At 48.4% G+C, this 24,413-nt stretch overlaps 11 protein-coding genes across 11 annotated transcripts; 7 read left to right on the top strand and 4 right to left on the bottom strand.

Annotated features, from left to right (window-relative positions):
- Nucleotides 1-68: 68 nt before the first annotated feature.
- Nucleotides 69-1,019, bottom strand: FSUBG_2024 (uncharacterized protein; the record flags this gene model as incomplete). The annotated part of the gene is made up of 1 exon (XM_036679754.1): nucleotides 69-1,019. The coding sequence occupies one exon, from the start codon at nucleotides 1,017-1,019 to the stop codon at nucleotides 69-71; it is 951 nt and encodes a 316-aa protein (XP_036542300.1).
- An 804-nt stretch (nucleotides 1,020-1,823) lies between these two features.
- Nucleotides 1,824-3,435, top strand: FSUBG_2023 (mitochondrial import inner membrane translocase subunit TIM50; the record flags this gene model as incomplete). The annotated part of the gene is made up of 2 exons (XM_036679753.1): nucleotides 1,824-2,774; nucleotides 2,821-3,435. The coding sequence occupies 2 exons, from the start codon at nucleotides 1,824-1,826 to the stop codon at nucleotides 3,433-3,435; spliced, it is 1,566 nt and encodes a 521-aa protein (XP_036542299.1).
- A 464-nt stretch (nucleotides 3,436-3,899) lies between these two features.
- FSUBG_2022 (uncharacterized protein) lies at nucleotides 3,900-4,493 on the bottom strand (the record flags this gene model as incomplete). The annotated part of the gene is made up of 2 exons (XM_036679752.1): nucleotides 3,900-4,233; nucleotides 4,303-4,493. 2 exons carry the CDS (start codon nucleotides 4,491-4,493, stop codon nucleotides 3,900-3,902), a joined length of 525 nt encoding a protein of 174 aa, XP_036542298.1.
- Nucleotides 4,494-5,318: 825 nt separating this feature from the next.
- Nucleotides 5,319-5,911, top strand: FSUBG_2021 (uncharacterized protein; the record flags this gene model as incomplete). Its single annotated transcript, XM_036679751.1, has 2 exons — nucleotides 5,319-5,732; nucleotides 5,789-5,911. 2 exons carry the CDS (start codon nucleotides 5,319-5,321, stop codon nucleotides 5,909-5,911), a joined length of 537 nt encoding a protein of 178 aa, XP_036542297.1.
- Nucleotides 5,912-6,525: 614 nt separating this feature from the next.
- On the bottom strand, nucleotides 6,526-9,468 carry FSUBG_2020 (cercosporin resistance; the record flags this gene model as incomplete). The annotated part of the gene is made up of 7 exons (XM_036679750.1): nucleotides 6,526-6,935; nucleotides 6,984-7,285; nucleotides 7,333-7,498; nucleotides 8,181-8,567; nucleotides 8,619-8,899; nucleotides 8,951-9,166; nucleotides 9,215-9,468. 7 exons carry the CDS (start codon nucleotides 9,466-9,468, stop codon nucleotides 6,526-6,528), a joined length of 2,016 nt encoding a protein of 671 aa, XP_036542296.1.
- Nucleotides 9,469-10,483: 1,015 nt separating this feature from the next.
- FSUBG_2019 (RNase H domain protein) lies at nucleotides 10,484-12,062 on the top strand (the record flags this gene model as incomplete). The annotated part of the gene is made up of 2 exons (XM_036679748.1): nucleotides 10,484-10,803; nucleotides 10,871-12,062. 2 exons carry the CDS (start codon nucleotides 10,484-10,486, stop codon nucleotides 12,060-12,062), a joined length of 1,512 nt encoding a protein of 503 aa, XP_036542295.1.
- Nucleotides 12,063-13,237: 1,175 nt separating this feature from the next.
- On the top strand, nucleotides 13,238-13,828 carry FSUBG_2018 (uncharacterized protein; the record flags this gene model as incomplete). Its single annotated transcript, XM_036679747.1, has 1 exon — nucleotides 13,238-13,828. One exon carries the CDS (start codon nucleotides 13,238-13,240, stop codon nucleotides 13,826-13,828), a length of 591 nt encoding a protein of 196 aa, XP_036542294.1.
- A 950-nt stretch (nucleotides 13,829-14,778) lies between these two features.
- FSUBG_2017 (uncharacterized protein) lies at nucleotides 14,779-16,509 on the top strand (the record flags this gene model as incomplete). The annotated part of the gene is made up of 2 exons (XM_036679746.1): nucleotides 14,779-15,009; nucleotides 15,136-16,509. The coding sequence occupies 2 exons, from the start codon at nucleotides 14,779-14,781 to the stop codon at nucleotides 16,507-16,509; spliced, it is 1,605 nt and encodes a 534-aa protein (XP_036542293.1).
- Nucleotides 16,510-18,206: 1,697 nt separating this feature from the next.
- On the top strand, nucleotides 18,207-19,958 carry FSUBG_2016 (uncharacterized protein; the record flags this gene model as incomplete). Its single annotated transcript, XM_036679745.1, has 1 exon — nucleotides 18,207-19,958. One exon carries the CDS (start codon nucleotides 18,207-18,209, stop codon nucleotides 19,956-19,958), a length of 1,752 nt encoding a protein of 583 aa, XP_036542292.1.
- A 133-nt stretch (nucleotides 19,959-20,091) lies between these two features.
- Nucleotides 20,092-21,671, bottom strand: FSUBG_2015 (kinase domain protein; the record flags this gene model as incomplete). Its single annotated transcript, XM_036679744.1, has 5 exons — nucleotides 20,092-20,303; nucleotides 20,379-20,619; nucleotides 20,907-21,001; nucleotides 21,054-21,397; nucleotides 21,454-21,671. 5 exons carry the CDS (start codon nucleotides 21,669-21,671, stop codon nucleotides 20,092-20,094), a joined length of 1,110 nt encoding a protein of 369 aa, XP_036542291.1.
- Nucleotides 21,672-22,571: 900 nt separating this feature from the next.
- FSUBG_2014 (SIT1-transporter of the bacterial siderophore ferrioxamine B) lies at nucleotides 22,572-24,311 on the top strand (the record flags this gene model as incomplete). Its single annotated transcript, XM_036679743.1, has 1 exon — nucleotides 22,572-24,311. The coding sequence occupies one exon, from the start codon at nucleotides 22,572-22,574 to the stop codon at nucleotides 24,309-24,311; it is 1,740 nt and encodes a 579-aa protein (XP_036542290.1).
- Nucleotides 24,312-24,413: the final 102 nt, after the last annotated feature.

The raw sequence follows: 24,413 nt of genomic DNA, 5'->3' as shown, positions 1-24,413 counted from the left end.
TACCAGTATCAAAGTCCGCTTCGTAAATCTCATTCGAGCCAAAGCTCTCTATCGTGAGAATCGTTCACTCAGGCCAAAGCCAGTAAGCCATGAGCCTCATATCCGGGGTGAGGGAACCCTTCAGGATAGCCCACTTTCTGAGTCTCTTCTTCCTCATCAACAGAGGTGTCAGTCCATCCTCTCTCAGGGCCCCATTCAATGGCTAAACCAGCTTCGTTGACGACGCCCATGAGACCCTGCATCATATCACCGGACTTCTTAACGCTAGTCCAGCCGTCAAACTGGACTGCGTGAACAGATGGCAGGGCCTCTATGACATCGGTCAGGAGATTTCGGCTGAAGCCCTCGTAGAATCCATCTGAGCGACGCCAACCCTGGAAGATGTTGTCGCTAGGGTCACACTCCACAAATACGTTCAAGCACTCAACGTCAACACAGTCAGAGAGCCCCAGCGCGGGGTTAACAACCCATCCTCTCGGCGGCGCATTCCATCCAGGTCCAAGTCTCAACTCAAGAGACGTAACGCACTTGCGCTGCTGCGGCTTCAACCTCGCCAGGAGAGGCTTCTTGCTCTTGAAGTATTTTCCAGGGTACGTCGGAAACAATCGAAACGTCCGTGTGCTATAAAACGCGAAAGTCGCCTCATCATGAACCTGCCTACAAACGCGCATAAGACCTAATTTCTTATGCACGCGCTTGTAATTCTGAGGACCGAGATCTAAAAGCTTATCGACATCATCGAAGAAGTATGTGTATATCGAAATGCGCACTTCGGCGGGCAGTGAGAGAAAGTGGAATGGTGTTTTTGGGACTCGGCGTTTGGGGCGGAGAGGAATAAGAGGGACGTCGAGAGTCAGGTCGGCGATGTTGATCTTGTTGACATCTTCCTCTGTGACGACGGGCGCAGGGTCTGTGGGAGGTGCGCTTTTGGTAGAGGGCATCACGATACGTATTGAGCCAGCTGGACGAGAGCTCAGCGCTGGGCGAGACGCTGAGCTCTTGCTCGATCGTCGGGCCATGGTGAGTGGTTGTGAGTGTTGAGTGGCAAAGAGGAGAATTTCGACGATAACGAAAATCGAGGTGGGTAGGTCGGACTAGAGGAGATGACAAAGGGCCGAGGCTAATTGTCGAATCGTGAAGGTTTCGTTTAGTTTGGAGGAGTGAGGTTTGTCATGAGGGTGGGTATCATCGTGTAGAAGCAATCGATGAGAAAGCACTTGAGAACGGCGGCGTCAAATTGGAGTCTCGGGTAGCTAGTCGGAATAATCGGGGACTACTTAGATCGTGGCGAAAAAAAGGAATATCTTTTGCAGAATAAGAAATTCTTTTGCTAGAGAGAAATTGTCAGAAGACTCTCGATGTCATAAGCGACGGTGGAAATGAGATGAGAAATAGAGAAACGCTTGCACTATTAATATCGTCTTCTTATTAGAGAATATCATCAACTTGGCAGGCCAATTCACTGAACAAGGGTCTCTACTGGAGTCCATTTCATGGAGGGGTTCATGATCGGAGGGCGACCGGAGCTGATGTCCCCATTTCACGTGAGTGATAAAAGGATATGACGCCATCGGCCTATAAAAAGTCCGTGCTACTGAGCACGGCTAATCCACGGTGTCTTCCCTCGAGAAGCTCCACTTTGGAGTAGAACCGTGCGATTTTTTTCCACGGCCGACGACGCCATGCCATTCTATGGCGGAGTATCAGACCAACTTCGTCAAGCTGCACGTCAACACCCCAGGCCATTGAAGTTGGGATCCTCCACCATCGAAACCGCAAAACAACCCCTCCAACTATAGCGGTTCCGCTCCTCTCCCTTCGCTATGCTGTCCAGAGTAGCCCAGGCTTCGCGCTTGGGCTTGATGACAGCTCGTCTGTCACGGCCCGTCGCATCTCCTCTCCGAGCTCTTCCCGCCGTCGCTCCCCAATTTGCCTCGCCATGGCTCCGAACATACGCCAAGAAATCCTCCTCTCAAAAAAACAAAGATTCGAAACAGAATCCTCCCCAGGCGCAAAAGGATGCTGAAAACGTCGAGAAGCCTGCTGAGAATGACGTCGACAAGGCTGGCGAGAAGTCTACCGAGGCTCCGAAGGAGGGGGAGCAAATACCTTTCCACAAGCTACCCGATCTGACACAGGGTATCCCTTCGACGCTGTTTGAGGAGATGGGAGGTGATAAGAAGAAGGAACAGAAGGAACTGCAGGAGATGGAGGAGGCTGAATCTAGTGGTGGGCGTGAACGATCGGAATATGTCTCTACGTCTGAGCGAAATCGCAAGTGGTGGACAAGATTCATGCTTATTACAGCTGCTGCCGGTGGTACTCTGAGCGTTCTATACATGGGCCGGAACTGGGAAGACACTATCGAAGCTGAGCGTCACTCTGACATTCCCAACGGCCCTGGTCTTGGTCTGTGGTGGAAGCGTGCCAAGGCTCGTTTGACCGAGTCCGTTACTTACTACCAAGAGCCTGCATTCGAGAAGCTCCTCCCCGATCCCGATCCTACGTTCGAGCGCCCTTACACTCTCTGTCTGAGCTTGGACGATCTTCTCGTTCACAGCGAGTGGTCCCGTGAACATGGCTGGAGAATCGCAAAGCGACCTGGTGTCGACTACTTCATACGGTATCTTAGTCAGTACTATGAGCTGGTCCTTTTCACCTCTGTGCCGTTTGCTACTGGCGAGCCTATCATGAGGAAATTGGATCCTTTCCGATTAATCTTGTGGCCCCTCTACCGAGAGGCTACTAAGTTTGAGAATGGAGAGATCGTCAAGGTAAGCGTCCTCAATAGTCATCAATATTCTTGCGCTAACAGTTTAGGATCTTTCTTACCTTAACCGTGATTTGAAGAAGGTGATCATTATCGACAGCAACCCCAAGCACGTCCGCAACCAACCCGAGAACGCCATCATCCTTGACCCCTGGAAAGGCGACCGAAACGACAAGGAGCTCGTCAACCTCATTCCCTTCCTCGAGTACATCCACACCATGCAGTACGATGATGTCCGCAAGGTCATCAAGTCCTTCGACGGCAAGCACATCCCTACGGAATTCGCCCGTCGTGAAGCGATCGCCCGCAAGGAGTTCCAGGCCAAGCAACTCGCCCACAAGCAAAAGCACGGCTCCGGAGTCGGCGCCCTCGGCAACCTCCTCGGTCTCAACCCCAGCAACATGAGCATGATGGTCTCTCCCGAAGGCGAGCAAAACCCCGCCGAGGCCTTCGCGCAGGGCAAGATGCTCCAAGACGTTGCCCGCGAGCGCGGCCAGCGAAACTACATGGAGCTGGAGAAGCAGATCCGCGAGAACGGCGAGAAATGGCTCAAGGAAGAAGCCGCCATGATGGAGGCGGCCCAGAAGGAAGCTATGAACAGCATGATGGGTTCGTTCTCTGGCATGTTTGGCGGCGGGCCACCACCACCTGAGAAGAAGGCCTAGAAAAGGGGGATGGCCGCTGAGTGAGGTGGCAAGCACATCTCCACTAATTAATGTCTTGTAATTTTTTTACGATAGGGGATCTCTGTTGCAAAATACCATACTTCAGATTGGGAAGAGGTCTTATAGAAAAAGCATGGAGGGATGCATCCTTGATGATTTGGGGCATTTGGTGTAAGAGTGAAGAGGGACTTTTGTATATTAGGTGTATGTTGGGGAATGGATATGTAAAAATATGACGTTACAAGTGAAGTTCATGAGATAGGATTGAAGCAATGTGCTACCGCCTCTTTTGCCGTCACCGTGATGCTTTCGGTTGTGTTGGGTGCTGGGAAGGACTTGTGTTTGTGTATTAACAGACCTTAAGTAGCAAGAAAGCTTGAGACTTGAGAAGAGGGTGCTAAGATAGACTTGTTAAAGAGTCGCCTAACCAGCTGAAGAGCTTTAAGAAGCTCAACTGACAGAGTCTATGACTCGCCCACGACTTCGACCTTTTCCCTACATCCTAGGTCTACCGTTATGGATGAATGGGAAGTCTTCTCTTTGCTCTCCTCTCTAGGATCGATTGTTGATATGGATGTTGGGGGGGAGTGATCCCTCTCTCGCTCCCCCATCCATCCGTAGGCTGGGGTCCCGTTGAAGCGCCCTATGGAAGGTCGCCTGTCTCCGAGCGGTACATTTGGGTAGTGACTTGCTGAGGCACGGGCTTTGCTTGAAATTGTCTCGACTGGGGACGAGCGTCCTGAGCTTGCTGGACTTGAAGCGCGCTTCTCGCCGGGCAGAGGAAATCCCTTGAACTGCCTACATTTGGATACGGTTAGCCAACTCAACTCTCCGATAAGGTGAAGTGAAAGTCACGACAGTGCTTACTCGAGGCCCTGGATGTTCCGCTGGCTCGTCATCTTCTTATGCCACATTGGCGCCTGGTACATGTCCCTTTGAAACCTGTCCTCTGCAGCCTCCTTCGGCTTCATGGGGAGGTAGCTGTTGCGGTATATCCCCATGCTTGAAGGACCTCGCTCTGCTGCCGGCTTCACGTCTTTGGAGCTGCCACAGCACATGGTGAGGAATTTCGGGTTAGGGGATTCGTAAGAAATGTATTGTAAGAAGAGAAAAGAAACATGTGAAAGAGGGAAAGGAGGTGGAGGGCGGGACCCATGGGCTTTTTGTCTTGAAGCAACTTCCCCGTCAACAAACCAGGCGTGTTTGGTTACCACGGCCATCTTGCTTCATCATTGGCCCTGTATTCTTTCACCTTGTAGCTCCTCCTAAAGCTGTACGACAAGCGTTAGGTTCGGGAGACCGAGGAAGGATACTACGAATTGAGGGGCTATTGCTCAAATCTCCTATCGTCACCGCAGTCTTGAAGTTGATCGCATGAATCTTCCCCTCAGAGAAACACGATACAGCGTGTCGTCTCCTCTGACCGGAATTATAATGAGTGAGCATCAGTGAGGAGTCAATCCTGGAGGCTACTCATGATTGCTATCGCCAATTAAAGAAACGCTTCCTAGATCTGCATTGGTCCAACCACAGACAATACCTCTTGAGTGGACCCATGTTTGCGAAATAACGACTTTTATTACAATGCATGAGTGATGGGTCTGTGTTGTCCTGAAGATATCAACTAACCTTGTGCACTGTGAAATCCTGTTGGCATATCAACGTTTTGACATTGCAATCCGTCGCCTCTCGAGTGAGGAGGTACCTAATCACAGTAGGCCCCCCTTCCCAGTTATCGTCTACAAAGGCTACACCTCGTCCCAAATCCTCTTCTCCACATAACCTCATCACAACAACACAAATCACCACTGATCGATCTCCTTTCTTTCTCACGCCATCTCAGTTCTGTCTCTCAGTCACAGACCTTAACTACACTCTTCAAGATGTGCTTTTTCAAAAGCGAGGAACAACATCTTCGCGGCCAGAATGCATGGAAGTACCGCCACACCAATTTTGTGTTCAACAACGCAGGGGGCCAATACATCGAGCGAAAGGGTGCGGATGCCCTCAGAGCCGGTATTCCCGGTAGAGGCCCCCTCTATGAGCATGGACCGATGAGATCTCATGCTATCACGCATAGAAATAGGCCCAGGGACGACCACACTGCCTCACCCACCTTCGAAAAGGTCAACTGGAGTGGTGATGGAAACGGGGCCGACCAGTTGCGAAGGGTATCTCCACTGGGTTCGGTTCGTTCCGAGTGCCATAGCCCCGAGCCTGTCTTCAAGAAGGTTGACTGGAACGCCAAGGGGAATCCGGTACGATCGGCATCTCCTCTCGGTACGACTTCTCGGCTCGTAAGTGACTAAGACTTGTTGTTAATGATAATGTGTGCTGATACTCGACAAGTAAGTCGGCGGGACCTCGCGACGCTCCCATGATCGATACGCACAAGCTTGACAATATCAAGGAGGAGGGCCAGGGAAGGGCCCCTTCCGGCAGCCAGAAAACTCAAGACCTAGAAAGAGGATGCTAAAACAAACTTAGCAAGGAGCCCCTAAGCTGAGGCTAGATGTACCCAAGTGCTTCCTTTTTTATACCAACTATTAGGAAGATCAACACTACTTGAGCGGCATCTCCAGAGGTAACCTTTTCGCTATAAAATCCCCCTGCTCCCACGAAAAATAACCAGCTGTGACTGTAGCCTTCCTAAGCCTTCTTCAGTCTCGGTGGCTTCGTTGACCTCGAGGTCTTTCTTCAGGCACGGATTGTTGTTGGAAGGTGAATGTCAAAGTCTGTCAATCTCCAAACCGGTTATGTCTTGACGATGACCACGCGAGGTGACCCTTAGGTCCTAAGTGTAGGACTCTTTGTTCTTTTGGTACATTTGGTGCAGTGTTTCCTTGTGTGATAAGGCGTTTACTTTAGCTCTTTTGCCGCTTAGGATGCAGGCCCTAAATCTTCAATCTTCTTAAGTCTTGCCCTACCTACCACATGCTGATCAGATGAGAAGTTGAAAGTTTATCTTGTCATTATGTGGGAAGTTAGGATATTAACTGAAGTGTGTTTATAAAGTTATTATTTTGAGTTGATAGACCTGATAGCTGATGCTTACATCACACACCTTATCCTACGGCCTGACCTACAAGATCAAGCCGAGAACCCTTCGATACTCTCCACAAACAACTTTGCTACTAAAGCATGTACCTCTTTAACGGGGTGATATGAATCGAAGAAGATATGCTTCTCGGGATCACTGCACAAATGTCGTGGAACACCCTCGCTCGTATAAACGCCTGTGAGACATGCAGTCGGAGGATTAACATAGTCCTCATCGAACCCGTACGCCTCGGGGTCCGAAAACATGTCGTTGAAAAGTTCCTGCACATTAATCACCGCTGTCTTGGCGTATGCTGAGTATCCTGCAGCGATTTGCTCGAGGCCCTTTGTCAACGCGGGGACGTAGTCTTGCACGCTGGGGACGTTGTAGGCTGAAGAGTTGTACGTTGCTGGAAAGGTCGTTGCGTTGAGATAATTTGCTAGTATGATAGTTTTTGCACCTGTATTGAATCAGAATTTGAAACTTGAGTTTGAAAGGGAGGCCTTACCGGCTTGAAATAGTCTGTTAACGTTCTCGTTGATCAAGCTCGTGACCTGGCTTCCAGTAATACTTGTGTTGAAAAGAATGTCATTGGCACCAAGCCAGTGAACAAAGATATCACCTGCCTGGGGTTTATCCCACGATAGAAACGACAGAACTTGATCTGCAGCTGAAGGCACAGGAATTGTAGACTCAGCACCTGTACCTCCAGCGACGAAATCGTTGTTCGTCGTGGCTCCACCAGTCGCGAGGTTGATGAGCTCAAGACCCAGCTGCTTAGCCACTACATCATTCCATTTAGGTCCATTCCTGTCGAGAATTAGTGTGCAATCTTAATTGAGGGCAAGAAAACTCACGAGAAAGAATGGTGATAGTATGCTGGATCAACAGGCCAAGTCCCATTGCTCACGACCCAAGACCCATTCCCGTTATCGCTGAAACTATCACCAAAGACGACAAGTCTCGAGAACTTGGTAGGGAGATCAATGGGATACGCATGTGCCAAAAGGCTGCCGTAAAGGCCTGTAAACAAAGCGCTGAACATTTTCATGTTTGATCAGGTTGAAGTTGATAGCTTGGAATTTTTGAAGGGATGGATGGGGTTGATAACCTCGGCAAAAAAGCCACCGACGATGGGAATGTCTCGTATTCATATCAACAACATTTCTCTGCCACAATATGACGCCCAAAAAAAAAACTGGGAGATATGATTGGGTACTGCGCCATTTGGGCTGATTGCTTATCAAGAAAATGAATCCTACGATATTTCGTCATGTAGGTTTCCGTCCATACGAATGACTGGGAAGCTGTAGCCGGGATGTTCGGCAGTGAGATTGTTGAGATAGTTTGGGCCGATCTCATAAGCACTACAGCTCAAAAGCTCAAGGGTTCAACAGAGCTGTTCCAATGAGATTGAATCTATCATCATTGATGATGCCTTTCTCACTTGCTTGGTATGCCGCCTCAGCTTGGGATGCGCCCGATGTTCATAAGAAGTCTCCGTCGCCCAGAAAACTAAACAGCAAGGCTTCAGTCTCTTCATCCATAATCATATTCCCCGTGTCAAAACTCTCCGGCGCCGTTGGCGTACCAACATATCCCTGCGCCATAGCCTTCGAACTCTCCCCAACTTTCCTGCAAATATCAATCAACTTCCCTCTCATCTGATTGAATATAGACGGCAGATATCTCGGTGGCGTCATACCCGCCCCCTCACTCATAGCACCCTCAATCTTAACCGACAACCGTTCCAAGGTCGATGTAAAATCGTGTATGCCCGTGACGAGGTTCGGATCCCAGAGGTTGGAATGTGTAACCAACAGTCGGGAAAACATGTTTATGCAGTGTCCCATCTGGATCCAGTAGGTGTACGGCATGGAGAGGATGGTGGGGGATGTTAGGAGGAGGAAGTTTTCGATTACGGCTTTGACGGCGTTGAGACATGATACGAGAAGATAAGAGCACCGGAGGGCGTGGGGGGAGGGGTCTGAGGTGGGGAGGAGGGTTGGGTCTTTTGGTTCGTGGAGGCGTTCGTCGATGCCGATCTTGTAGAGGTAAACTTGAAGCAGGTGGAATGACATGGTCAATGGTGCTGCTGAAGGTCAGATTCAGGTATCGAAGAAGTTGCAAGCTGTTGTACTACCTTGAAGACGGGGTTCTTGATGCAGAGTCGCTCCGAGATCTTGTACCTGTCTCTCCACATGTGACGTTGCCATGAAAAGCGTATGCGAGATCTGTGCCTCGTTTCTTTCCAAATCCTGGTACAGCGTTGCACTGATCGAACTAGCGACGAGTTGTATCCTCACTAGTTGAGCAAGATATGTGTCCCAGGGAGATTCCAATCCTGTTTCAAGAATCGAGCAGCTGTTATTGATAGACGGTCGTGAGGGCATCGGTACAATGTCTTTGACACAAATCCTTAGTCTGCATCATGTTAGTTAGCATATTCGAAGATATATCGTGGCTCTAGCTTACAAGGAATTCAACCAAAAGGCTCCCAAGTGGCATCTCCTCTCATCACTTGTTCTCACGGGCTGAGGTTCTTGCTTCTTGGTGATTTCAGTCAAAACGCCCGGTGCAGTCCTGGTGCCTGACGAAGGCTCTTTGTCGAGGCCAAGCTCTGTGACTAGTGACATGGCCATGTACATGAGATTGCTGAGTTGGAGACCAAGCACCCAATGAGTTTGGTACCTTCAGTTGTCAGCATGTGCAAGTACTTGCTCCGAACAAAAGACATACCAAGCGAGGAAAACTAAAATCCCTTGAAGAAGCTGAAGATTCTTCTCCGTAAGCGTCCATATTCTCCGCCCGATCTCTTCTCGATACTTCTGCGCAAGTTCCTGCTGGATCTCAATATTCTCCTGACATGTAACCACCATGATGGCCATGTACAGCATCGGTCGTTCTTGGAACAACTTCTCGGGAGTTTCATCCAAACCTATCCACACGAAGGGAAACAGCGGCATCATTTCTTGACGATAGGTTTCCAGCATTTTGTAAGCTAGACGGTGAGAGGTAGATGATAACGGGAAGGAGAAGAGTGCGTGGATGGGTGATTGGGCTTCCGGTGGCGTTTGTGAAGTTGAACTTGTAGCTGATGAGGCTTTTCGAGGATGAGTTGCTATTGTTATTGAAGGGAGAGTGGTTGTTGATGAGGATGATAGGAGGTTTGCGACTGAATCGAACTTGGATTCTAGTCTTAGAAGATCACTAGGAAAGTCAGTCAACTTCGAGTTTGCAGGATCGAGTATACAGACTCTCGAGCATAAGCACCGCCTTTGGAATGACTCCTCCGACTATGACTCCCTCTCGGCTGAGAAATGCACTCCTTATTCAGTCTCTCACATCTATGCCAGCAATATTAGCTCTATCTCCAGTTCCAATATTGAGTAACTCACCTTGTGCACCGTTTCTGCCCCAGTACCATATCACATCTGACCTTTGCACTAGCACAGACTGTGCAGGCCTTGAGACCTCTGAATTTCGTGTCATTGGCGTCCATGTCGATTGTGAGGTGGTGATAGTGAAAAGGTGATTGTTGGTTGGGTTCTGAGAATTGACTGTAGCTTTGAACGTCATCAAATGGGCTTAGTTTCAGTGGCTATGCAGTGGTCTTGGCGTGGCTGGCGCTCTGATCCTTGGCGTCTTAAATCCTTCGGCAGTGGAAGTGACAGTAGAACAGCCTAAATAGGAAGCCCGCATAACGTTCCCCGAATGTTGTCATAGAACGTATATATCTTTCACTAAATACAAAGCTATATCTGGTAGCGTTTAATTAGTTTCTGAACCAGTCGCAGAGGCTCAACGGTGACGATACGCCATCCAAATGTTTGCGGTCAACGGAAACAACCAACAGAGTTGGGTTCGCTGAAGCTTTAGACATCGACCAACAGCATATCAAGCATGATTTTGGTTCACCAATTGAAGGCGCCGGATTTTAGCTGATCCGATCTAATATAGGCGTATGATTTTCACACTTCTTCAGTTTGAGCCATGACCTACACCATCATGTCTACCACAGCCAAGCGACCAAAAGTCTTTGCATATGCCAATTTTGATCTTGATGCTCTTATTTCTCTTGCCGCAAGACTTCGAGGCCAATCATGCACCATTGATACGTCGACAAGACCTAGAGCTGGCAGTACCCACTGGGTCATTTTCGTCGTTTTCGAGGATGGTGTCGAATGGGTCTTCAGGTCGCCTCGTTGTGGACCGAGCGCTATCATCACTGAGGAATCTGCATCTAAGTTACTCATCAGCGAGGCTTCGACTTTGAAATATCTGAGAGGTCGGGGTTCGATACTGGTACCAGAAGTCTTTTCGTTCAGGTAAGTTTTGCTACTCCAGAATAAGCACAATGATAGAACAATACGAGATCCTGATATGGCCCAACAGTGGAGATGGCAGGAATGAAATCGGAGTGCCATACATCCTCATGAGCAAAGCTAGTGGCCGTCCATTGTCGGATTATGACTGGATTGAGCTGTCTCGAATACAAGGTTATACAAGCAGACGCCCACTTCTACCCATGACGCACCGAGATCGAGAAAAGGTAATGGCGCAGTTAGGAGCCACTATGTTACAACTCTTGGATATCCATTTCGACAAGATTGGCTCGCTATTCCAAGACAGCAACGGCAACTATTGCGTTGGTGAATGCCTCAGTCCCTCTCTCCTTTGGCAACATAGAGATGAGCTAGAAGGCATAGATCGAGGTCCCTTCAACCAAGAGAGCCAATATCTTCGATCCCTGATTTCGGCATTCAATGCTCATGCGGAGGAGCTTTCACTTACTCCCCACAGTTTCTTCGCTCCAATCCCCAATCCTTTCGAATATCCGAATTGGGCAAGCTACTGTAAGGCTGTAGAAAGATGGCAAAGTTTCTGTTCAATTGGTGACAAGGTTGAGGGCAACAAGAATCGACTTGACTTCTGTATTGCCGGTCAGTTCTTGAACGAAATGGTCCCTCACTTTGCCTCAGCGGAAGCAAGATTTGTGCTCTGTCACCCAGACCTTCACCTAGGCAATATATTTATTGACGAGGACTTTAACATAACATGTATCATTGACTGGAGTTCAGCGTCAACGAGCCCTGTAGCAGAGTTGCTCTCAACCCCAGGACTCAATGGCTCACTGTCACCGCCGAATCAATCCCTTGTGACAGCGTTCAGATCAGGATTTAGCAACCGTGGCCAAGTCCTGGGGCCCCAGCAATGGGAGAGAGCTGACAAGATGTGGTATTTCTTGCGACTGGTTCGAATGCTTTCCACACAAGACTATACTCTCTTCAAGTCGTTGTTTGAACTTGTGTATAATGAGAATGCAGATAATATTCCTCGGCTCTTCCATGAGAGGAGGATGCAAGAGGCTGGCCAAGCCCAATTTGCCAAGTTATGCCAAGGCGAGTCTGAAGAGGAAGAAGACGAGCCAATACAGAAAGTTGATGATAATGGTCAAACGCATATCTCTGTCGAAGTCGTAGTTGCAAGAAAGGTTTCACTGATGTGCGAAATGAACTCCAACTTTGTTGCGGATAAGAGACTGTGGCTATGGATTGAGAGCGTCTTGGAAACATTGGATATATAGTCTGCTTCACTTACCGTTCTAGTACCCTGTTGCTAAAATAGAACCTGACTTATGGTTCCTATTAAGATAGCGGCCTGGGACTAGAATGACCCTGCAGGGTTTAAGGATGAAAAGGAAAGAAACAGAGGAAAGGATTGATGTACGGGGTATGTCCAAGGGCTGCTGCACTATCCATCGTGTACTCGAGCTCCGTAGTAGATTTTTGTCACATTTGTGATGGAGATATCAACAAGTGTCAATGTCGGGAATGGACATCACAACACCTTAAAACCCCAAATGTTTGTAAATGGACAAGTCTTGACTTGATTGTGTCGCCATTCAAATATGGAATGGCAATCAGCCGATCTCTTTCGCTTGTGTAACAAAGCCTGAGACCGGTGTGGTGAGATTGACTTGTCCAACAAGTCAAGGTGATGGATGCAAGACCTTCTAACTTTGTTTTTCGGAGTCAGTCTCTCTCTCTCGTCACATAACCGTCGTGCTTGAAACGCTTGAAATCGAGATTTGAATGACGACCGTTAGCTTATTCAATTTAAACCTGGTCTTGATTCATTAAGATTCTGTAAGAGATGCGACGGCGTTTGCTGGGCTACTGGGAACTCCGAGTACGAGATGAGCCTGTAGGAACTAAATGGCTTATCTGCTGGAGCAAGAGGCCTCAAGCAGTCTGGCTCGTATAATGCCAATATTGAGTTTGTACAACGGACGATGTGATGAGACCGAGTAAACAAACCCAGCATAAAAGTCTCGCTAAAAATAGAGACTCGGCTTGGTGCCTGAATGCGCCGGAATTGATCCTGTGACATGCATCTCCCCGTCAGCGCGAATGCCCTCAGCAGCCTTATACATTCCAACAAGGCACATGACACCAACCGCAAACAATAGTCTCATCTCATGGCATTGTTTTACCAATGGCATATAATTCTGTCGCAAACATCCCCAGATTCATCTGTTTTGGTGAGGTATCTGAAGATCCCCCTGGAGAGTTGGTATTTGGCCTAACCCGTTGCAGGCTCATTTAATTTCAACTGAAACATCCATGTCCAGGACCCGCACGCCATCGACTCCTTACAATATGTCTTCTCTCGCCCTGTAGCTTTGACCAATCGTTCACCTCTCCCCCACTCACTCTCTTTTTTTTCCTCAATGAGAGAGAGCGTTGCCTTCTCTACAGGATGGCAGCCCATTCGCCTCAGCTCAACCGCCGCGGGTCGGTAGACCAGCTCTTCGAGTTGCTGGACGGTCTCGACGAGGCCCAGATTCACACTCTCCTTGAAGACTTCAACAATACCGTCTCGAGCAACATTCCCGTCTCCCACGGCATCGACTTCTTCGAGCATCCCACGACGGGCGTGACCAAGACCAAGACTGCACCTGCGCGATCATCGTCGATTCGAAAGTCGTTTAAGCAACTCCCTAGATTGTTCACGCGCACGCCGAGCAAACGAGCTGTCTCTGCACCGATTGCGCGCCCGAAAACAGCGGCGCCGACGACGAAGCATTACAGGCGGATTAGTCGCCCTGTACTACCGACGCTTTCGAGCGGACCGGATCTAGATGCTCTGCTCTCAGCGTATCTTGCGCCGGCTCCACCGCCGTCGTCTTCGCACAAGACTATTTCCCCATCGCGATCGATATCAAGTAATTCTACACTGAGCCTCGAGGCGGAGGATTCGGGCGTTGATACACTGGCACCGCTTGTATTTGGTCGACCGCAGCGAGAAGCAAGCCCAATGGGTGATATCATGGAAGTGCTCTCGTTCTAAGCAGTGAATGGCCATGGACGAATAATACCAGCCAACACGGCACTTGGACGTACGTCCACCACGACAGTAGTGATGCAACCACTACAACAACACTATTTGCTAGCTCTGCTTGACATTGGCTCGGCGTTTTTCTATTCTGTACCATCATTGGAGGCGTTTTTCAAACTGTTTGCTAGTCAGGTACTAGACTGTCTGTCACCCACGGGGAGGTCCACTTTCTCCATCATTATCCAATACTGTTCTGTTTGTACTCCATGGATTCACGAATTCATTATAACTGCCCAACTACGTACCAATCTACTATACCCTTTCTTTGTTATGCATTTGCTCCTTACTTGAGGCTCTGAAGATTGTTTGCTGTAGCGAATAGGCCCGCATTGACTGTGCACATCGTCATCTCGTAAGGCGTTAGTGCAGTGGGCCTCTTTAGACGACCCAGACGACATTCCTTGGCAGAACTTGTACTCCGTAATATGCTTGCTTCGTGTTGGGTTGTACGGATAGTACTGCTGCATCACATTTTTGTGCTGGTGCCCTGCTCAAAAGACTCGAGACCATAACTCCTCCGTATTTCAGCGGCCAAGGACAACCTAAGTAAAGGGTTTACCTCAGACTATCCTACACTAACATAAGTTATCCTAAAGTCACCTGAAGTTTATTGAAGTTTATCGAAGTTTATCATATCCTAAAATCGCCTCGAGTTTACCCAAGTTTCCCCAAGTTTATCCTATGCCGCTACAAGAAGTCACCCTAAGTTCACCTAGGTATTTTGTTTATTAGGTAGGGCCTTACTCCCCTCCTTACGGTAGCTCATCTAGACTGTCATCATACCACGTGACCCCACGCTAGGGGAAATATCGTGCGTGGGCTCGGGCCTGAGGAAAACAAAAGTTCGGTGCCAGAGTCATTCCACAGCATCGTCAAATTTTCAACTTGCAGCTTTTAAAAACATGGGACGCGAAGACGCTCCGCCCCCCGCCGTACAGGCAGTCTTTGATGAGAATCAACAGATCATGGATCTCATCGAAGAGCTTGCAGCAGAGAAACAGCACAGCAACAAGGCCCAGCGCAACGACAAGGCCCAGCTGCAACACATTCTTGACAAGATCTACAGAAATATCGCCAGATACGGTGATGTCTTTCCCAAGTACGGGCAACATAAAGAAGCTTATTTCTACGACGTATGGCGAGGTCTCCTGAACACTATCAAAGCTATCCTGAAACTGCCTGGTGCCGACTTTGCAGGCGCCAGGATGTGTTTATCTCTCGGCGCAGAACTCATCAGACGCCCTAATGTCCCCAGATAGTATGAAGTCGACACAACGGATGATGATGATATGCTCAAAACGGATGAGAACCTTGCCGAACTATATGAGCTTTGCACAGAGGCTGATGATGTTCTCCTTGGCGCCCTGCGCAAGTTATGGATCTGTAGCGGACAGACTGAATACTTTGACTGGGTTTTCACAAACCATCAAATTGATAGACCGATTAGCCAGTTGGATACTGAACTCGCCGTGTGCCTCTCACTCGAAGAGTATCAGCGCCGCTCTAGTAAAGGGCTGCAGGGAGACCAGTATTGCTCTTCAGAACCAGACGACGAGAAGAACCTCAAAGGAACGGGCTTGGATCCGAATTTTATCTTGCAGAGGATGAAAGGAGACGCCAAACCGATCACAACTGCCATTTCCTACGAGATTGACTTTCTAGACGACGGACGGGATTATATAACTGATTGGGTTTGCGTCTTCCGCCGATCTTGGCAGTTTTCCCTGGACGCACAGCAGATCACGGAAGGAAACCTCGGTAAACAACGACAAGAACTCCTGAACACGATTTTACTCCGTCACCGCATCCCGCGAGAGATTCACAAGGAGATTGCATCTTATCTCACTGACCGCGAACCATTCCCTTACCTCAAGAAATTCGACATTGGCGCAGCTTACACTCCATTCCCTACAGTCGGTGGGAGATGTCTTGAGTGTGAGCATCTGGATGAGACCTCGGTCATCAAGCGCACGTGCCCTCAGACAGGGCTACACATCTGGAACCTCGCGTTGCGACGCTTCCACAGTTTTCATAAGAATGCCTTCAACCAATGGTCTCTGTGTAGTCACGGTAGTGATTGTAAGGGTCACCACGACGGCAGCGATCACAGCTGGGCTGTCCTCAGAGATCCAGACTTCACTCTGTTCATTGAAAATGAAGCTGCTCGAGGCAATGATGAGTTCATATCCCTGGATCAAGTTGGCTTTGGCCCTGCTCAGCAAATTTGTCTCAACAAAGCGGAGGATGAGATTCGATATAAACAGCTTCATGATGGACCCATGATCTACTCTGAAACCCATCGAGACTGGATAATGGCAGGTGGTCTGGGTGGCCTAGTAGACACCATGCTCCACGGGAGAGTGCTGCTGAAGGCATGGAGTGAAGGACACGATGAAGACCGTCAAGACGCTGGAAAGACTATTAACATGAGAACCGCCAACTGGGCTGTTGGCCGGAACTTGCTCGTGCAGAGAGCCGCAGAGTTGGCGGTCATAGACCTCCACTCGTGGCCTGGGCGATGCGAGTGGTGTCCCGGCAAGGAACACTTTGACGGGCCAGTTGCTCCCGCCTCTTATCTCCATGAGACCATTCGCTCCAAAAACACCAAACCTAAGGGACGAAAGAAGACTTAGGATCTTAACCCTAAATGACATGAGTTTGGGTAAGTGAGTACAAGTTTAGGGGATTCTTTACTAACTTTATTCAGCACTTTATGTTAAGTCTTGAGCTCTCTTCTACCCCGAAGGGGGGCCTCTTGCAGCTGGAGGCCAGGTTGTATTCCTGTCATGACTTGCGTGTCAACTTGGTGAGGATTTTAAAGTTTTGTAAGTCTGGATCTACATGAACCGTTTGGATAAGGTAGACTAACATTGAATACCGTTACTCTAGGTTCCATCAGGCTACATGCACCCACTGCGTATTGGAAGATGATTTCAGAGTAGCCAGCCTCTATTGAAGGAGCGGTTGAAGAGGACCGACTACCACTTGCAAAGGACGGCAGGCTGAAGATGTACTTGAATTGGGGCCGGGAATGTAAGAGTTTGTAATGAAGTAATATTTGTGGTCTATATTGAAATGTTAAGTCCTGTAAATCATCGAAGAATAACCGTTTGCGAAGTCTCAAGTCTGTACGACCAACAATAAGGGGCTGGCAAACTGACAGTCAAGCGCGATACAACGTCATCAAGACCGCCATCATGTGAAAACTCGCGTCCACAAAGTGATTCTATCTATTATCCTGGTAGAGGTTTAGCAGAATATGAAATCAAAAGTTGAGCGTATTGACAACCAAGTTCTTTGTACTGGTATATGTTCTCAGCCACAAGCTGCAACTGCAAACGACACATCTGGCTCCCAACAGCAGAAAGCATGCCACCAACCCACTACTTATCAGGCAGTCTTATTTATTTTTGGCGTGCAATTGACATTCGAAACCGATGAGATTTGTATTCGTCACGGCAGTTGAGACCTATAGCTTAAATCAGCACAGAGAACTTAGAACTCGCAATGGCCCCTTATGGTTGGTGTAAAGGTAGCTAATAACAACGTTATTCGTAAGAGCCTTGTACTATAAATTGTCAGGCGAGCAGCATATCAGTGATTGTAACTTGGGTCGGTCGCTGGGCCTGTTTGACTGCTTCCTTGTTTCTGCAGTAGTATATGAACAAGCGCGCTTGGAGGGAGCAAAAGGCAACCAAACGCTGGAACAATATCTGTTGGCTGTGATTGTATACTGGCTCCCACGGAGGCAGAAGAATTGACCAGTCTTAAAAATTCTTTATATAAGAATAATAAAATATAATAAAACTATAAAAATAAAGAAAAGATTATTATAAAAAAAGGAATAATTATATAGTTAACTTTATGTAAATTTTATAAACTTATAATAAAATTTTAAAATAGATAATAAAGAATTTAGTAAGATTAGCAGAGACCAGTGCGTCTGACTCCCGGTAGACTAGGTAGCAAGCTGCATGTTTTTGTAACCAATCTAAAGACTTTTAAGGTAGGTAGTTATGTGGTAAATCAGTGCGTGCACCCGACAAACAGTGCTACAGGATACATCATACCACCGTGAGTCAGAAGCTCCTTCCTTGTGTTACCTCGTCACCAACCACCAACCACCAACCACCAACCACTGATCACACCTGACCTCAGGCAAGAAAACAATACCTAGACCTTGAATAAAGTCAATAAAAGTTATCCTAAGTCTAGGCTGCATTACCTAAATCTTTGTCATTTAGGATCGAGGTCCACGACTATCCCAACTGGAAGGCACGAAGAGCTACTTTGCTCAACTTCCACTCCTTCATAACAACGACCGCAAAAAATGAGTATGGATGTCGACTTGGCGTGGACCATTATCCTCCACGCTCCAGGGCGAAACAAGCGTTTAACGAGAGCCATCATCAATACAAGTAAGCAAGCGGCAGTCACCACCGAGACCGGGGCTATCAAGAAACTACTCAAGAAGATTTACGACCACATCACCAGACTGTTCAAGGCCCTCAGCGCTCACTTTGACGGTGACGACTCCCGACCGACCGATAAGCTCGTCCTTGATACTTGGCGTTCCTTCTTACAACCTATTCGGGCACTGCGAAAACTTCCTTCCTGCGGAGAATTTGTCGCCGCGAGGTTGCTCCTCTTCACTGGAGGGGCATTTCTTGAGGAACCTGGGCTGAGTCTGAGTTATAACGAAGAAACCCTGGTCGAAGAGACCAATCCCTTGCATGGATTCACCGCGGATCTCGATGATGCACTCCTTGAGCCGTTAAAGAAGATGTGGGAGCTCAGTCAATTCCGCGAGCGTTTCGACTGGGTGTTCACTCGTTTTAATGTCAATGATTATGAAATGACCGAAGCACTTGCACTTTCTCCACAAGAGCTTGAGGATCTCGATGGAATCCGAGGTATCAAGTATTATTACCTCGCTTCAGACGATGCAAATGATGCGGACGATGCAAATGATGCAGACGCTGCGGACGAATCAGACGAATCAGACGACGACGACGAATCAGACGAAGACGATGCAGACGAACTTGAGCGATACAATCTTTACACAGGACCGATGCCCCGGTGGGACTGTGGTGAGCAAGACTGGGATAATCTCGAATGGAAGCGCAGGGGTTCCGATGGTCCTATAACTGGCTGGTTAGAATACAGAATCCAGGAGGATGAACTGCCTGATGAGAACTTCATGAATGGCTTTCATATATTTCGCCGATCGCACCAGTTCTGCCTTGATGCCAGACAAAAGTCTGAAGCCCACATCGGGCGGCAACAGCATCAAACATTTGACGAGGTCGCACGTCGCTGTGGTCTCCCTCCGGAAATGCGCAACAGAATCCTAAGCTACATCGAATACCGCGATCCATTTCCGTACCTGGAGAAACTTGATCTCGCAGAGGCATATGTCCCTTTCCCCAAAGTCGGCAAGCACTGCACCCGCTGTGACAACACCGAAGAAGAATCGAGTGCCAATCAAACCTGTCCTCAGAAAGCCATCCACGTATGGAATCTAGCCTTGCGCCGGTTCCACACATTCCATATGGACGACTGCCATGGATGGTCTCTGTGTACCCGACACGACTGCACCGGACACCACGACGACGGAGAAAACTGGAAAGTCACAGAGGAGCCTCAGTTTACCAGATATATTGAGTCCCTGGCTGCAAGAGGCAACGATGAGTTTGTATCTCTTGACAAAGTTGGCCTCGGGCCCATGAGCCCCATTCGACTCAAGGCAGAAGCCGACGACGAAAGGGAGGATGCGCTTTTCAGAGGCCGCGGCATTTACTATGAATCAAGTGAGGATGCAAAGATGATTGGAGGTCTTGGAGGATTGAAGCACGCCATGATCCATGGACATACCCTGCTTGCCGTGTGGAAGGGAGATGACTGTCATTCGAGTTTCCATCACGGTGCTAAGGCCGTGGAACCAACCTGGCAGTACGCACGTAGTTTGTACGATGAGAGGGTCGCCAAAGTGGTCATCAAACGTCTGCACTCGGGGGATGATTGTGAGTCGTGTATCGAGGCAGATGAAGAATTCATCGACTTCCCATGGATGGCTATTTGAGCACATGATGCTGGATATTTCGGTCACAGATGGTACGCAAAAATGGAGAGATAGAGGGTATGGGAGGCCTGTCTTCCAGAAGACGTACTTGTAAGAATACTCAACACCTGTTGCCTCTATCAGCAATCCAAAGTCAGGCATGACTCTGTAAATACCGTTCCCGCTCCTCTTCCAATGAGTCGAAGAACCTATGCTGCAACAGCTCCTTGGCAATCTTCCTTTTCTCAGGCAGCCACTGGAGCATAGATGAAGCAAAGTCCAGAAACACATATTTCTCATCCCCTGCTAGTTCTGTGATAGTGTCCTCCAGCTTTCGTGGTTGTACCGTAAGATCTTTACGTATGACTTGGCCTGTCGTAGCACAAAGGTTGAAAGATTAGGCTTTGCCATCAAGATTAGATTGAATTGTCCTGAACTTACCGTTCTGGTCAAAGAAGGGCCCTCCCCAATACTCGTTCATAGTCTCACACCCCTTTCCTATTGGACTTTCTATTGTTCGGCCAAGTTTTAGGTTGCGATATACACGTTCCCTTTTGACCAACGATTCAGGGGGCTCTCCCAATAGAGAAACGATCTGGGCAAGGTGGATGTGCGCATCGTAATCACCATCCTTGTCAACGATGTTCTCAAACAGGCTAGTGTTCTCTAACATGTTCCACATCTATTATGTGCAAGAATTAACGGGATGTTCTTTAGGGGAAATGTCCCAAGGTTACTTACAACAAGGCCAAAGTTCCAGATGTCGACGCTTTAAGACCATGGACAACCAAGAAGCACTTCCGGGGCACGGTAACGGTGAGATTGGATGGGAGATAGATGGCCTTTGTTGCCATCTAGCCCTGGAAAGCTCTGGTTGAAATCAGCCAGAGCTGGCAGAACCATGTTACCTCGCAATGGACCAAAATCATCTTGTGAGAGATAGATTACACGGCCATCGTCAGTTCGTACATGCCTAGGCTGGGGATTTGTAGCCAGATTCTTGACAAAATCAGTCAGAACGGAATCGTCTTCGATCGTCACCAGGATATTATCGTCCTTGATGTCTTTTGGAAATGAAGTCAGTAGCAGTACCCGTGGAGTAGTCTGGGCGTTTACCTGTGTGGATTAAATGACATTCGGTATGTAAATAGTCTAAGGCTTGGAGGATAAGAAATGTATAAGACTCGAATAGTGGCAAAGGAAGCCTCTCTCCTGGGAGCCGACGTTGCCAATGATAGAGAGTCTCCCGCATGGGTTTGTAGACAAGACAGAAGTGTGTTCCGTGAGGCCCTTCTAACTGGAACTCATCAATTGGTAGTCGGATAAAAGACAATCCTGGATGTGAGAGATTGGTGCCGGAGATGAGTTTTGAGCGTTTCGATTCGCCGGAAGCGTTGGAATCAAGGGTTGGTATCTTGATGCTAACAAAGCGGGGAGTAGCTGAGTTCCAGAACTTGTCACTACCGACCACAGATTTTAGTCATACGCATGATGAGAGAAGCTGGGCGAAACTAACAACTTGAGATTTTCAGCCAGCCAAGCAGTAGACCCAGCACCAAAGCCCAGCTTTGCAATTAACTTGAACCTGCCGTCTGGTACATCTCCAGCTTGAGTTGGATGGAAGTACTTCAACATGTTCTCGTAGAGAAACTCCTCGTCGATTGGCTCGTTGATTATATGAGCTGTATACCTATGGGATGTACTCGAATGTCGTCGACTCCAAAGATTTGGCATTCTGCGGCGGGATGTCGTCTTCAAAAATGGTTGGTACAATCTAGGCGCGAGTTTGGTTGCCAGCCATTTCACATAATACCACGTTAGTCTCAGGTATAGTCAAAGGCAGAATTTTCAAGCCAAAGTTATTGAGAATGTCGCACGATCAAAAGTAAAGAGACTCCTTCAAGGGTCATAGTGGGTAACTCGATCCTGTGGAGGAGCTGCTCACGTGACTGCAGAGAACTTGTTGGAGTCGGTTCTGTCTCGTAAATTGATAATTCAAGTCTATCAGGGTGGGTGCTATTTGTGCACCCTTGTACGAGCTGGATGGTGCGTCTCGTCTGAGAATCCAACCGTAGTAGCTCTGCAAACCGCCAATCAACTGGGTAGAACACCAGCCCCTTGGTAGCGCTCGACTATGTAAGCTAGAAATCCAACACGCTTTGATGTTCAGTACTAATGGAAGAATAGGAATGGCTACTCGATGTAAGGCCATAGTGAACGAGCTTGTAATTCGGCGAACTCTAAGAACAGAGAAGGATGTCGTGGTTCATGAGCCGATCAGGCGTTGGATCATACGAGCAGCTCCTTTGGGCATAGCAGACACTTGAAATATGCCAAGAATGCAATCAGATAACTTTATTCGCTGTTTAGGCGAGTTGTAAATGTGTGGCGTGGCGTGGTTAGATCAGATAAGATAATCTCAATCAGGATATCCGTAAAATCTCGCGACATGGCTTCAGTTTAGCGCTCGCCAAGACATTTAGGACGAGCCGACCTCGGGACTGAGAGGAGAGAAAACTCTGCCCATTCTACAAGTGAGTGGTTTATAACTAGGAGTCCCACGGAGTAATAATATGTTCTCCATGAAGACCAAACTGATCCTTTTGGCACAGACTTGCTATTGAATCGTTAACCATGGACAAAACAACTGGTACCATCGAGCTTGATCAGAAGGACGATCCAAGTCCTTCAATAACACCTCAAGCTGCTCAAAAACCCCCGGGAGTCCTGCGCATGGAAGCAGCAGCTAGCAAACTCACAACCCCCAAACGATGGATCTTCTTCACCAGCGTCTTCTTCTTCAGCTACGCCCACAACCTCGACTTCCAGACACGAAACACCTACGTCCCCTACGCCACATCATCCTTCGGGAACCACTCCCTCCTAGCTACGGTCATTGTCATCCGCGAAGTCGTCGCCTCTGCTATTCAGCCCTCGGTTGCAAGGCTGACTGATGTCTTTGGCCGCATCGAGATCTTTACCCTTGCTGTCGTTTTCAGCTTGGTTGGGACTATCATTCAGACTTATTCGGCAAACATTCAGACCTTTGCTGGTGGTGCCGTGCTGCATTCACTCGGGTACAGGATCTCAATCCTGACCATTGAGATCATGATTGCAGATTTCACGTCTATGAAGACGAGGCTGTTCTTTGCTTTTGTGCCTAACTGGCCTGCCCTTGTTAATATCTGGATAAGCGGAGAGATAACATCTGCTATTCTCTCAGTGACTTCTTGGAAATGGGGAGTTGGTATGTTTGCAATCATCAAGCCGATCTGCGCCCTGCCTCTCATCATCCTCATGTTCATCCTCGGGCGTCAGACAAACCGCCAAACAATGGAGCAGGAAACTCTAGGATCTTCTTCTTGGACTGAGTCCCTCGAGGGATTCTTCTGGGAGCTTGACGTCGTTGGCGTGCTGCTTCTAACGGCTGCCCTAGCTATGACATTGATCCCTCTCACGCTCGCAGGCGGACAGAGTGCCAAGTGGAGAGATGCCGGCATCCTGGCACCTCTCATAATTGGTCTTATTCTTTTCCCCATTTTCGTCATATGGGAGAGAAAAGTAAGCCATCCAATGCTTCCAATTCACCTCCTGAAGCACCGAACCGTATGGAGTTGTCTCGGTATTAGTACCATCTTCCCATTTGCCTTCCTGGTCATTGGAAACTATCTGTTCAGCTTGCTCGTGGTATCTTACAATTTCACCATCAAAGACGCTACCCGAGTGGCGTTACTCTATCAGTTCTGCGCTATCGTTGTGGGCTCTATCCTCGGCCCAATTATCATCAAGATTCGACGCCTCAAGGAAGTCATCTTGACTGGCATCGCACTTTTATTCGTCGGATTCGGACTTATCTACCACTTCCGAGGCGGCTCTGGTTCCAAATCTGGAGTTATTGGCGGAGAAGTCATGATGGGCATTGCTGCTGGTCTTTTCTCATGGCCAACACTTATTCTTATCCAGACCGTGGCTCAACACGAGTACATTGGAGTCTTGATATCTCTGGTTTTCACTGCCAACGCGATTGGCCAAGCACTTGGTAGCTGTGTGTCTGGTGCCATGTGGACACAGACTCTGTACAAGGAGCTAGAGAAAAACCTTGCACCATTTGGCAATGACACGCTGGCTTCAGCTGTCTACGCCTCGCCTTTGACTGTGGTTCCCCAATATCCTTTGGGATCTCCCGAGAGAGAGGCCATCGGCATGAGCTATCGATTCATCCAAAGAAACTTGAGCATTGTATCGCTCTGTCTCGTTGTACCTATCCTTGTTCTTGGACTATGTCTGCATAACCCTACACTTTCCGATCAACAAACCCAAGTGCAGGAAACCACCGAGTCTTCAAAAGAGCAGAAGCAGAGTGCTGGCAACTAAGCGTGGACTAAGTTCTCTCTGCTGATTTAAGCTCTCAGCCACAAGTCTCAAATGCAAATAGCACATCTAGGTCACAATGTAACCATTATACCACAACGCCTA

Source organism: Fusarium subglutinans, assembly GCF_013396075.1.
Source record: "Fusarium subglutinans strain NRRL 66333 chromosome Unknown NRRL66333_c0000018, whole genome shotgun sequence".
NCBI classification, from domain to species: Eukaryota; Fungi; Ascomycota; class Sordariomycetes; order Hypocreales; family Nectriaceae; genus Fusarium; species Fusarium subglutinans.
The sequence above is the reverse complement of the archived record's forward strand: the minus strand, read 5'-3'. Positions and strand labels throughout refer to the sequence as shown.